Source organism: Xenopus laevis, chromosome 3L (assembly GCF_017654675.1).
Source record: "Xenopus laevis strain J_2021 chromosome 3L, Xenopus_laevis_v10.1, whole genome shotgun sequence".
Classification (NCBI taxonomy): Eukaryota; Metazoa; Chordata; class Amphibia; order Anura; family Pipidae; genus Xenopus; species Xenopus laevis.
Window position 1 is genome coordinate 124,019,898 of NC_054375.1, and position 14,227 is coordinate 124,034,124.

The window sequence follows — 14,227 nt, forward strand, 5'->3', positions numbered from 1 at the left end:
GAGTGCTCTCCTCCCAATCCCGAGAAACTTGGACGGATGTAGGGTTTAAGTCAGGCAGTTTGGATTGGCAGGGGGCCAGGCCTGAGTATGCAAGGGCCCTGTCCTTATCAGCGAGGTTGCTGCCTTAAGGGAGTGAGATGGGTCATTGTTTAACTCAGAGCACTTTTCCTCCCCTAGCAGAAATCTATCATTTCTAAAGAGCGAATCCATTTGTTCTTTAGCATTTCGTATCATTTTAGTATGTCACTGCTAAAACCTTGTGACAAAGAGACTTCAGGCTGCAGATGGTTTTCATTGCCCTCTGAACCGAAACGTTTTGCAAAACATCAAGTCTGGCACAAACGTGTGCATTTCCATTGGGGTAACGTCTAAATTAAAAAAAATAACCCTGGATTTCATTTCTGCGTGTGTGTTTATATTTGCTGTAAAGGCTAAATCCACACAGGGTTTAAGTTTCCTGCAGTGATTTAACGTGTAAGGAAACCTCAAAGAATGAGAGTAGTAGCCTGGTCACTGCATTGATAATGTGCTGCATTGCTATAAGGGGAGGCACATTTATCAAAGGTCGAATTTCGAGTTCATGGGAGTTTTTAAAAACTCCCATGAACTTCCATGAACTTGAAATTCAACCAATCAAACTTTGTTTAAAAAAATTGAATTTTCAAAACTCGGGTGAATAGGATCGACCTGAAAACTCGAATCAATTTTGATTCGAATTTAAAAAACTTGAATGTTAGGAAGGCTGCAAACAACTCCACACTGACCCCAGTACGTCTTCCATTGACTAAAACAGCAATTTGGCAGGTTTTAGGTGGCAAATAGTCGAATTCGAGTTCTTAAAGGGCCAGTGTATGATAAATCTCAAAAATCAAATTCAATTTTTTAAAAAAACTCAAATCGAATTTTAAAGGGCATGTAAAGGCAAAAAAATAAAATCCCATTTTTACTTTCTTTAATGAAAAAGAAACCTATCTCCAATATACTTTAATTAAAAAATGTATACCGTTTTTATAAGAAACCTGACTGTATGCAGTGAAATTCTCCCTTCATTTACTGCTGTGGATAAGAATTGTCAGACGGTCCCTAACTGCTGAGCAGGGAAACAATCATACTTATGAACAGGGGGGAGCCCCCGCCTTACTTCCCAGCCATGCAGAACTCAAGCAGCTTTGTTTATGACGATCCCTAAGCAGCCCAGACCACACTGAGCATGTGCACAGTCTCAGTCTTGCAAAGATGTTTAACAAAGTTACAAGATGGTGACCCCCTGTAGCCAACTCTGAAATCATAAATTATTTCTTTGATTAGGCTTGTGATGCAGTAAGTTCATGTTTATATTTAGTATACAAAATACAGCATTTCTAGCTTTATTCTATTTTAGACTTTACATGCCCTTTAACAATTCCCTAGTCGAATTTGACAGTTTTGGCCATAAAAAAAACCTCAAATTGAAAATATGAATTTTCAATTCAACCCTTTATAAATCTGCCCCCAAGAGTCCATTGCTGCCCCGTGGTTTGATTGTACCATAGAGAAAGGATAACAGACTCATTGGCATCAACCTCATGCTGAACTGCCTTCTCCTGACTGAGAAATATTCTTCTACTTTTTATCGTGCCAACATATTATGCTCTTCTACATCATTCACATCAGTCCCTGCCCCAGTGGAGCTTTCAGGTCGCTATCACATTTACACACATTATGGTCAGTGAAGTATAAGAAATGCGTGTCACGTTCCCTCTTTTAATTCTTTGCAGACCTGCAGCCTGTCACATACTGCGAGCCGGCCTTTTGGTGCTCCATCTCCTATTATGAGCTTAACCAACGCGTAGGGGAGACGTTCCACGCTTCCCAGCCCTCCATGACAGTGGATGGATTCACCGATCCTTCCAACTCTGAACGTTTCTGCCTGGGGCTGTTGTCCAACGTAAATCGGAATGCAGCTGTGGAGCTGACACGGAGACACATCGGTAAATCTGCAGTTTAATATTATGAGAAGTAACAATGATCCCAATGCTGTGCTGCATTAATTTTGCATCTGATAACGTCACATATAGTTTCAGTAGAAGTACTTGCTCTGACTCAATTCACTTTTGGGCTGTCACATCAAGCAAACGTTTGCAACACAGACCCTGTAACCAACAGCAACCAAACAGCAGGTAGCCTTTACTGGTCAGCATTTATATAGATTAGTTGCTACAGGTTACTAGACCTGGACCAACATAATGCCATGTATTACATTTCCCTATTAGGGTCTAACAGAAATCATATAATGCAGGTGTGGGGAACCTCAGGCCCTCCAGATGTTCAACTACAACTTCTAGTTCACCTTCAACAGCCTTCTGCTATCACTGAGATGCTGGAAGTGGTAATTCTGTAACATCTGGATTGCCTGTGGTTGCCCATCTTGGCTCATTTTTCTTTTTCTCTAACTGAAGTATTTTGTATGCCGACTATGTAATCTTTGCCAGTCTTTGGCGACTTACACTTTATTGGCTGTTTAGAGTTTAAGGCAGAGGCGTAGACACATGTTGTTCTCCCGTCACATTGTACCTAGTTTATTAGAGATAAAATGTTGCACCTTGATTGCTTTTGGCTTCAGCCTTTATTCGATTATAGCTCAATTAGAGGAAAATCCTGTGCATATAATCTGCAACCCACCGATAACCTTTATATTTGTGCACAGCCATGGAGTCAGGGGGCCCGGAACACAGCTTTTAGGTGCTGTCTGTCGAATAAGCAGCACTCTGTGCTTGATGCTGTTGTCAGTCTTTCCCTTTACTTTCTCCAGGAGAAAAGAATTGTCTGTAGCCAAAGCAACTGGAAGAATTCTCTCTTCTAGTTAAGTCAGCGGTTACCAAAAATTTTCCATTCTGGAGTGAAAGCAGAGGACCTCCCACAATATAAAATCAATCCAGCGGAGGTTCTCTGCTTGCGTCTTCTTAGCAGCGACTTCCAAATTTACATGTCACCCTTTGCTTTTAGTAGCTGACAGTTGCTTTCTGTGTAAATATCTCTTTAAAATAAGATTTTAAAAATTTTAAAATGTCTGCTTTATTAACTGGCAATGTGGGAGCAGTTTTCCTTTGGGTTTTCAGGCTTGTGCCTCAAATAATGACTGTTTGGATAGTGTCCAGTAATGGTCATTTATACCCAGGCACACACACAGTGCATGAAGTATAGAACATTCTGACCTTGAACTGTAGCGTTCTTGTTTTCTTTTATTTGGAAAGAGCTCTCAGATGAGGGGATGGGGGGGTGCATTAGCTCATTACTGGAGGGCATATTATAGCTTTGTCTTTGAGTTTCGGAGGGATCCATAACCGCACCATATGTCTCACTTCCTGCCTTGTGTTCCTGTATACTCATGGGAATGTTTGTGTTTGTAGGGAGAGGCGTGCGGCTGTATTACATTGGAGGGGAAGTGTTTGCCGAGTGCCTCAGTGACAATGCCATATTTGTACAGTCCCCAAATTGTAACCAGCGCTATGGTTGGCATCCTGCCACAGTCTGCAAGATTCCACCAGGTAAAGTGTTATTTGCATGGGAATACAGAACATTGTAGACTTTATGAAAGGTCTTCTTTAACTTGTCAATAGAAGGCACAACTAATCATACCCCTCCATGTTAACCCTGTGTGTGAAATCATTAAAGAAATCTGGCACAATGCACTAATGACTTAAGGTGGCCATAGACGTAATAATTAAAATCTTTCCTGGAAAAGATCTTTCCAAGAAATATTGTTTGTTTCAATACACACGTGTAGAGATGAATCGTCAGATTGACAGGTAGAAGCAATAGAATTCTACCTGTTTCTGACGATTCAGCACTAACAATGTCCAATATTTGGGTGCCTTCAAAGGCACCCGATCAAAATTTTCCACCTGGGCCAATAAACGAGTCGACAGATATCTAAGTCTTCTGCCGACATCGGTCCCACCATACCGTACCGAATATAATACAAAAATTGGTTTTGCACTATAATATCCGTGCATGTATGCCAACCTTTAGGCCAGAGCTGGACTGTCATCTGATCTCTTTCATACTGGCCATACATAATCCATACATAATCCATACATAATCCATACATAATCCAGTGCTGGATGCACATTGCAGACTGTACTGGTTTCTAAGCATCACTACTTCATGCATCTGAGCTGATTACTGATCAGTAATACAGTATGTGGTTTTTATATGTGATGACTATTAACACACAAGGTATTAGAACTATTAGAGACATTTAAAACCTTCAGCTATGCAGCATTCTGATGTTTAAACCTGCAATCACATGTAGAGTGGGCATTTAAAATGGTTGAGACTTAAAAGGTTCAAAATAACCGCAGGGCCAGTCAGCCACTACCTCTGTCTTAAAGGCTGAGATCCTGCAGGAAATATGGAATGTAAACTTACAGTTATTCTCCCATCTTTCAAAAAGTGCAAGAAGTATCCAATGACACCTTTCTAAACATACTTGAATAACATGGTTGAACAAGCAAATGAGTGTAAATGTCGGTAACAGCATTTCAAAGACTGAGTAATATTAAACAATTTGTTCATTTTTGTGCAGGCTGTAACCTGAAGATATTTAATAACCAGGAGTTTGCTGCTCTTTTGGCTCAGTCAGTAAACCAGGGCTTTGAGGCTGTGTATCAGCTTACGAGAATGTGCACCATACGTATGAGTTTCGTCAAAGGCTGGGGAGCCGAATACAGGTTGGTGTTAAAGATGCCATATTCTGTCTCCTGGCTGTGCATAGTACTACTGTTGGAGATTTAATTTGGTTTAGATATGCATTGATTAAATGTTAGCATTGGTTATATAAGCAATTCACAGCACTAGGGGTATTCCACAGCATGCAAGGAATAGTAACCCCACCACCTCTCCAGACGCACATTTTCTTTACCACGTTCACTGCAGTGTGGTCTCCGGCAGGCCCAGAGGTGGAGTAGGCCTGAGTGCAATCAAAACCCCCGTTCCCCTGGTATTTACATCACTGCAAGGAAATATAAAAATATGTGATGGTTCAACAGTAGACACCAGCATACCTAGTGATAATACTGATTGGGGTACTATGTTCATCTTGCTATTCTGTACCCAAGCATTTTGTAGCATGGCTTGAAAGGCTACGTTTAAAGAAGAAATACATTGTCCTAAAATGTTGAAACAAAGTCATGCAATGGTTGCAGCACTTCTGATAAAGCTTCCTTCAAGAAGCAGCGAACAGAAGATTTATAGAGAATTCCATGCTCCTTGATTAAAATGAAACAACCCCAAGGGAAGGTGGTCTTATAAAAGCCCATGCTTCTCAACCCCAAGAAAAGGTGAACATACAAAAGCCCATACTTCTTAACCCAAGGGAAAGTGGTCTTAGAAAAGCCCATGCTCTTCTACCTAAGGAAAGATGAACATAGAAAAGCCTATGCTTCTCAACCTCAAGGAAAGGTGTTCTTAGAAAAGCCCATGGTTCTCAACCCCAAGGAAAGTTGAACATATAAAAGCCCATGCTTCTCAACCCTAAGGAAAGATGAACATACAAAAGCCCATGCTTCTCAACCCCAAGGAAAGGTGGTCTTAGAAAAACCCATGCTTCTCAACCCTAAGGAAAGATGAACATACAAAAGCCCATGCTTCTCAACCCCAAGGAAAGGTGGTCTTAGAAAAGCCCATGCTTCTCAACCCCAAGGAAAGATGAACATATAAAAGCCCATGCTTTTCAACCCCTAATAAAGGTGGTCTTAGAAAAGCCCATGCTGTTCTACCTAAGGAAAGATGAACATAGAAAAGCCTATGCTGCTCAGCCCTGTTGTGCAGGGTAATGTGTAGCTTCTCCAGTAAATGAAAGCTTTCTCACTAGAAGCCTATAGGACGTTATCAATTGCATTAATGGTGTATTCGTGTGGGCACACTAGCAATAATGGTGTATATATGTATGGTCATTTCCAGACACACTACACCCTGGATATCCTTGTGCTTCCGTACTTAATATGTCTACGTTTACAATCTCCAAAAAAATGTGACATTTGTGTATGGCCCCAGTGTCCGTAGTGTGTCAGTACTGTGACAGATGCCATTATATGAAGGGTGTAGCGCATACACAGCATGACAAAATGAAACATTCTGCTGTTGTGGGAGCAGCACAGACACCCAGCGCAGATCCCAGCTCTGCATGTTGAGTTCCAGATGTTTGGTGACCATTGTGCCGTTAACCCATTGGTGCCAGGCTTCAGAGCATGGTGCTGGGAGATAGGACATATTCAGACAAGTACATTGGTTTCTTGCACAAGAGGTTAATTCTCCTCTCCACACTTGACAGCCAGTTTCAGTGCTGGCTATGAGCCAGAGAAGCTAATGGAACCCAGATGTGCCTCTGTTTGGCAGTCTCATTACTGATCCTGAGGTTTCACTCTCACATTTCACTCTTTCCTTACTTAACCTGTTCAGTGCCAGAGCCCAGCAGAGTTCCATGCAAAGCTATTGTCAGAGAATCACTTACCAAACACTGGTGGTCTGTCAGTTAACGTAATCCACCAAGGACAGACCTGATCCAACTCAAGGCAGTTTTTCTGTAGTGTGTGTAGTATTGCCAGATGTATTTTCTTAAACCCTTTTCAAGGATTCCCTGTCTAATGTCATTTTTTTTTCTTTTTAATTTCTATAGGCGACAGACTGTGACTAGCACCCCCTGCTGGATCGAGCTGCACTTGAACGGGCCCTTGCAATGGTTGGATAAGGTTCTCACTCAGATGGGGTCTCCAAGTATCCGCTGCTCCAGTGTTTCTTAAAGAGAAGCAGCTTGGTGACAGGTTATATCATTCTGTGGGCCAAGCGAGCAAAGAGACTAAGCTTTAGGTGAAAATGAGTCAATTGCTTCTTAGTCCATTCTTAACATGCTTAGACAAGAGACGGCAAACTGAAGCCAAGCAACTGAAAGCCACAGTCTGGTTAGTTTCAGTAGACATCTCATTGGCCCAGTGCAAGGACTCTTGAGCTAGAACTTACCAGCATTCTGAAATCCAGCATGGTGGAGCAATAAAAGCCGGCTCTTACTGCACACCTTTATCCAGGAAAAGCCAACTGCTGCTGCCCACGTACACCTTGATTCCAGACACATGACTTACAGCCGCTGGACCTGGCCTGCATTAAAAAAAAACAACAACCAAGGGTTCTGAAACTGATCAGAACATTTCTGTTTAATTCAATGGTGTACCTTGCCATAAACTTGCCAGGCTTCCTTCATTACAAAGACAGGCGCTCTAAGTATACAGCTAGTGTGAGTATATAGCTGCAGAGCTGTATCAGCATTGAAGCCTTTTGGATCCTTCAAGATGGCTATAGTGGGACAGCAGAGACATACGGAATGGCCTTTCTTTAGTTAAATATATTCAAGTTCTCTTAAGATTACCAGTCATTAATGGAGTAGTGCCTTACATGTAACAAGTGTCAAATCAAAATATGGTCCGATATTGTATGTGAAATCGTCATTCTGAAGGGCTTGTGGGGCTACAAATGGTTTAACTATGAGCCCCTGTAACTTTTTTTAAACACTGAGCATAAGCACAATCTCTCTCCTTATATGTATGAGAGACAGGCCCCATATGGGTTGGCACAATATAAATATGGAATGCCCAACCTGCAGCCAGCAATTGTTATATTACTACTCCCAGTATCTCCCATGCCTTTGGGTTGTACGTTTTACATCCCTGATAGAGGTCCCCAACTTTTTTCACCTGTGAGTAACATTGAGATTCAAAAAGAGTTGGGGAGCAACACAAGCACGGAAAATATTCCTGGGTGGTGCCAAGTAAGAGCTGTGATTGGCTATTGGTAGCCCCTATGTGGACTGACAGACTACAGGAGGCTCTGAGTGGCAGTACATCTGGTTTTTAAGCAACAAAAACTTGCCTCCAAGCCTGGAATTCAAAAATAAGCACCTGCTTTGAGGCCATTGAGAGCAACATCGAAGGGGTTGGTAAGGAACATGTTGCTCACGAGCTACTGGTTGGGGATCACTGCCTGAAAGTATTTAAAGCGGAAGTTCATCTCAAAATAAACTTTACAGATGAACTTGATAAGACAAAGCAACTTTCAAATGACCTTTATTTTATATTATATTTTATTAATACGAATATCTGTTGGGCTTATTTCCAGTCCCCAGCAACCAAAAAACACATTTGAGAGTTCAGTTAATTCTGTTATTCTTCTATGTTATTCCTTTCTTTTCAGGATCTTTTACGTTCATCTCAAATTCTGACTTCCAAACTCTCGCCTGGTTTCTAAGGTAGTTGAGCCCTAGCAACCATACTTACATTTCTTTTCAAGGAGACCTACCAATTTAAATATGTTTTCACAAGGCAAAGCACATCTAACACCACAATAAATTTACGGGATTATGTAATATAAGGTGTAGAATTTGCTTTTAAACATGGGACTAGTAAACTGCTTTCTGCTGATTGGTTGCTATAGAAAACTAGACCTGTAATACGCATCTTTTTTAGCCGTTCCATAGCACCAGGGCTTATCCCGATACAGTACTTGTGCAAAACTCATATATTTATCAAAAAATATAATTGTGAGAAAAATCAGCTGGGAAAGTCCATTTGAAACTGTTGTTAGGACACATTTATTTAGATAACTAAAGTTTAAGGACATATAGTAGAGGTAATATAAATACCAAGCTCTCAAAGGGGCTGAATATTGATTGTCTGTCTGTCCTACCCTAAAAACTTCCCTTATAGTAATGGTTAAAACTCTGGTTTCATGGAGATTCCATGCTGCTTAGCCAAGTGTATAACAGAGGAGGCCTTAGTTGTACTTGGGGTCCCTGGGGGGCTATCTATGGCTACTCCATGAACACTGTTGTTGGACTCTTTTCAACTCATGACCAACCTTTGCTCATACCAGGAAAAACGCTGATGTATCGAGCTTTCATCCATAGTTCTAAGAATATATAGGATTTCACCCAAAATCTCTTCCTAATTGGCCTTAATTACAGTGATCACTGAATAAATATGTAACCCATGTTACAATTAAATCCACTGTGATTCAATGTTCTAGGACAATACAATACTTCTGATAGTAACTGTATCTTTCCCCTTTACATTAAGGGTCAGGGCACACGGGCAGATTCAGAGAGATTAGTCGCCCGACGACAAATCTCCTTTTCTTCGGGCGACTAATCTCCCCGAACTGCCTTCCTGCCGGCTAAAATGTAAATCGCCGGAGGGTTGGCACTCGGAGCAATTCGTTTTCCGAAGTCGCCCGAAGTTTCCTCATCAGGATTTGTTTAGATTGTGATCTAGAGTGCATCAGTGTTGTTAGTTGGCAAATTGACATCAGGCTGGCTCCAGGGTACACGTAGCATATATGGAACAGTGGGCTCCTGTTTGTAGCATGGAAAAGAACAGATTTTTTTTGTAACAAAATGAGTTATATTTTTATATGTCCTCCACTTCCTTTCATTTCTTCTGTCAGTGTATGCATTTCAGTTTTAGCATGTGCCCTTTTCTTACAGCATTTTAGAGCATTACAGTGCCTCGGTGTTCGCGGCTTCACCTATGTACTTAACATTCAGTCTTCATTCACTTACACCCCTAAAATATGTTTCCTCCATTTTACTAATCTTGTACAATATAGAGAAAGCAAGGTACCTCGTTTTCTGTCTCTCTGATTAGAATGTCAATAGTTACACTGCCCAAACTGTCACTTTCTCTTACTTCTCTTTCTTTACTAGTCATGTAAAGTTTTATTTGTGAATGTAAATAAATCCTCCAAAGGCCTTTCCAGTTTACTTGGCTTCATGTCATTATTTATCTCTTATTCCATGTACCATTTATCTGTATACACATTAGGGCAGAGACACACGCTCAGATTGGGGGAGAATAGACGCCCAGCGACAGAAGCCTCTTCTTCAGGCGACCTGAATAGAAAGATGAGTAATAAAAGCAGTAGCAGTAACAATACTTGTGTTGCCTTACCCAGTTGCCCAGTGTTTATATACGGGTCATGGAACTCCGAGGTAACTTCTAATATCCTCATATATTTTTTATACACTTTATTTATTATAATACACAAGTTTCGGTGAGTCTTGTGACAGAAATGACATCACTACTCACCGTTTATAACTGATGACATCACTAGTCCCCATTTATAAGGATATACTTTACAAGATATTCATGGTTTTTGTGTATTTTTACATATTTAATACACAAAAGCCATGAATATCCTGGAAAATATGAGGATATTAGAAGTAACCTCAGAGTTCCATGACCTGTACAAAAGCACTCGGCCTCCTGCTTTTATATGGTCATGAAACTCCTCGGTGACTTATAATATCCATATAGTTTACAAGAGGGGGTACTTTATTCACTGAGGGGCAAATTCACTAAGATTCGTAGTTGTGCCAGCGTCCGTTTCGCCGCACGTCGCCAGGCGTATTTTCGCCAGCGCTACACAAATTCACTAAAATCTGAAGTTGCGCTCAGGGGAGGCGTAAAGTTGCGAAGTTGCGCTGGCGTTAATTCGCCAAGCAAAGCGAAGTTACGCTAGCGATGCTTAATTTGCCCACATGTGCCCACTGTATAGTTAAGTTGCCATGAGTTAGGAAATGTAGGGGGGAAGGAGGGGAGCCCCAAAAAAAATTTCGATCTTTTTCAGCCTATCACCCATAAAAAAAGAAAAAACGCCAGCGTTTTTTGGGACTTAGGGATTGCTTCCAATAAGTTAAAAAAAATTCTATCTACTCTATTGCACTTCGCCTGGTCTGAGGTGGCGAAGGAAGTCTGGCGTAAAAGGTAGCGTTCTGAAAAATGCGCACTTTAGTGAATTTGCGTAGTTACATCCGTTGCGCAAATTCGCCAGGTGTAAGGGTGTGAAGTAACACTAGCGATTTTACGCCAGCGTCCTTAGTGAATTGGCGAATTAATGAAAATGCACTACGCTAGCGAATAAACGCAAGCGTTAGGCGCTTTGTCCTTTAGTGAATTTGGGCCTATATATCTTACAATGCCCACCCACAATAGACCCAAAACAGAACCCTGGGGCACACCATTTAGAACCCCAATCCAATTAGAGAGGGTTACATAACTTGCCCAGCCTGCAGTCACATCCATATCTGCTGGAAGTCTAGTTAAACTGTCAGCCTTACTGCACACTTGGTTACAGGTCAGCCAATCTGGGTCTGGGCAATGTACCATCGGGGATGTGACTGGTTAAACATAATATTGTATATTTACCTTTTAAATGGAGTCCGCTGAACCATTTCCATTCTCTGCTTCCAAGTATATTGTAATAATGCGATGTGTCCAGAGCTGGAGCCGGACGTGCCAGAGGAAGAGTCAGGCTGGAATCGCATTTAAGCATCTAGAACGGTTCTGTTTCCAGTGACATCATACGGTTGGGAACAACATGTGGATAGAACTACAAGCACCAAAGACTGGGACCTCCGTTGTGGAAAATGTTGGATCCTATTCCCCCCAAAATGGATTATCAGACATTGATGGCTCCAACTAAGTGAAGTAAGGGGAAAAAACCCAAAACTCGTAAATAAAGTGAGCTGATCTCTGTGGATTTAGTAATGAAATGTACCGAGGTGATATCATTCTTTCCAATAGCTCATTTTGTACTAATAGATAACAGATTCCATTTATAAACATACACATGGCTGTGGCTTGTTACTAGTGCTTTTATTAACCCAATAACACAGTTTCTTTAGGGGCCACATCCTCTCTTCCCCCTCCAACCTTTTGATTTATTTATTTCCCCAGCTTAGTTCTTTTAATGCTAGTGGAGTTCTGTTTTAGTAAAGATTTGAGAGGCTGGATTCTGTTTTATGGTTTGGAAAGAAATGAAACAATACAATTGAAGGACAAGGAAAGCGCAAATCATTTGTTGTAATAATGGGATGAACCTTTATTAATATGAATAATTTTATTCATTAATATTAATACAAATCCACAGGATCAATGAATAAGCCTTCTGAAGAACTGCTAGTGAGTAATAACTTACACACAAGTACAGGTATGGGACCTGTTATCCAGAATGCTTGGGACCTGGGGGTTTCCAGATAAAGGATCTTTCCATAATTTGGATCTGCATACATTAAGTCTACTAGAAAATCATGTTAACATTAAACCCAATAGCCTGGTTTTGCTTCCAATAAGGATGAATTGCAAGGTACTGTTTTATAACCACAGAGAAAAAGAAAATAATTCGTAAAAATTTGGTTTTAAAAATTTAATATATAAAAGGAGACGGTCTTTCTGTAATTTGGAGCCTTCTGGATAATGGGTTTCCGGATAACAGATCCCATGCCTGTAATAATTAAACTAAGTAGATTTACTTAATATGAAGGATTTACAGCCAGTTCTTTATCAATTCAACAAGCTTTGGTGTATAACCTTCAGGCTCCCAATAATGAAGCAATTATCTAAATTCTTAGCACCGGCTCATGGGTCCTAGGTGAAGCTACTAACCCAAAGTTGAGATTTTGTGTTATGGTCAAGGGGGAATCATTTATCAACTCTGGGCAAATTTGCCTGCAGCCAGTAACCCATGGCAACCAATCAAATTGTTGCATGCATTGTTCTACCTGCAGCTGGCTGGAAAAAGCCAATCACTGATTGGTTGCTATAAGTTACCGCCCACAGGTAAATTTGAAAGGAGTTGATAAATGAACCCCAAGAGCTGAATCGATCTGTAACCCCCGAATGCTGACATGGGCAATAGTTAGCAGAGGAGACCTCTAGTTTCAGATCAGCAAGAATTTAAGGTGGCCATACATGGGCAGATGAAAGCTGCAGTCAGAGCGAGTCGGCAGCTTATTGGCCCGGGTATGGGGCCCTCTGACGGGCTTCCCCGATTGATATCTGGCCAATATCAATCTGGGAAGTCAGCAAGATGTAGATCGGACAGGACTAAAAATCCCGTCGGATAATGGCCACATCTGTTAGTTAATGCGGTCCCCCAATCCGACCGCCCGTTACCCTTCTATATGATCCGATCATTGAGCCCTAGGGCCCACGATTGGATCAGCACGATATCAGCCACTTCGAGGTGGGCATATCATCATCATTTATTTATATAGCGCTGTCAAGATACGCAGTGCTTTACTGCAGATATAGCAAACAGGGAATAAATGGTGGATAACAAACAAGGATTACAGAATACAATAGGGTTAGAAGGACCTAGAGATAAGAGTTTACAAACTAAAGGTTAGGGTACAATTGAGACATTAGGATTATATAAACACGTTGTCATTTTTGATACAGCAATGATTAATTAAGGTACATCGAATAGGCCTCTTTAAACAGGTGGGTCTTTAAGGAGCGCTTGAAAGTTTGGAAAGAAGGAGAAAGTCTGACAGCTTGTGGCAGAGAGTTCCAGAGAAAAGCAGAAGCCAGAGAGAAGTCTTGTAGACGAGAATGGGCAGAAGTGATCAGAGGAGAAGTGAGGCGAAGATCAGAAGCAGAGCGTAGGTTTCATGAAGGAGAGTATTTGGAGATTAGAGATGAAATATAGGGAGGGGTTTCATTATTAAGGGCCTTGAATGTGAGTGTAAGTAATTTGAATTTGATATTGTGGAGAGAGCCGCTCGTTTGGCAACATAGGAGCGGATCTCTCAGTGTATGGCCATCATTAGTATCATGTTCAGATGAAAAGCTCTTCTCGCACTCCCTGGCCTATGTGTTGATTGCCCGGTGCACAGTGACGAAGGGGTCGGCACCCTCCAACAGCAAATGGGTAAGAAATCACTGGCACTCAAAGGGCAGGTGCAAGCAGGGACTATCCCTTGCGTTTATTATCAGAAAATGCAACGTTTCGGCATTTTCTGATAATAAACGCAAGGGATTGTCCCTGCTTGCACCTGCCCTTTGAGTGCCAGTGATTTCTTACCCACCATTAGTATCAACCAGGTCTGTCTGCCGTCATTATAAAAACCATTATATAAAAACCCTTACACTACAGGACCCCCCTGTGATTATGATTGCTAATCCCAGACTCGTGGCTAATGCACCTTTTCACTAAAAATTGTCCTGGACCGGAATAGTCCCTGTGGCTTTCATAGAATATAGGGGTGTGGTATTTGTTGGACTAAACCCCGAGTTGATGTTTTTAGTAGCAAAGAGGAATGGGGGCCCAAAGTTAGCAATCAAACAAATTGGCACCACAAATTTAGACCCGTCACCCAAAAAAATTATTCAAAATCCTATTTTATCACATTAGTCAAGCA

General features: G+C 41.3%; 1 protein-coding gene across 1 annotated transcript in view; it reads left to right on the forward strand.

The window, feature by feature from the left end:
* The window catches only part of smad3.L (SMAD family member 3 L homeolog), a gene marked incomplete at both ends in the record, with an annotated part of 69,673 nt that extends 62,522 nt beyond the window's left edge, over window positions 1-7,151 (forward strand). The window contains 4 exon segments of the mRNA NM_001085851.1: window positions 1,758-1,970; window positions 3,390-3,527; window positions 4,568-4,712; window positions 6,659-7,151. Of these exon segments, the coding sequence (NP_001079320.1) occupies window positions 1,758-1,970; window positions 3,390-3,527; window positions 4,568-4,712; window positions 6,659-6,782 (620 nt within the window).
* Between the last annotated feature and the right edge of the window lie 7,076 nt (window positions 7,152-14,227).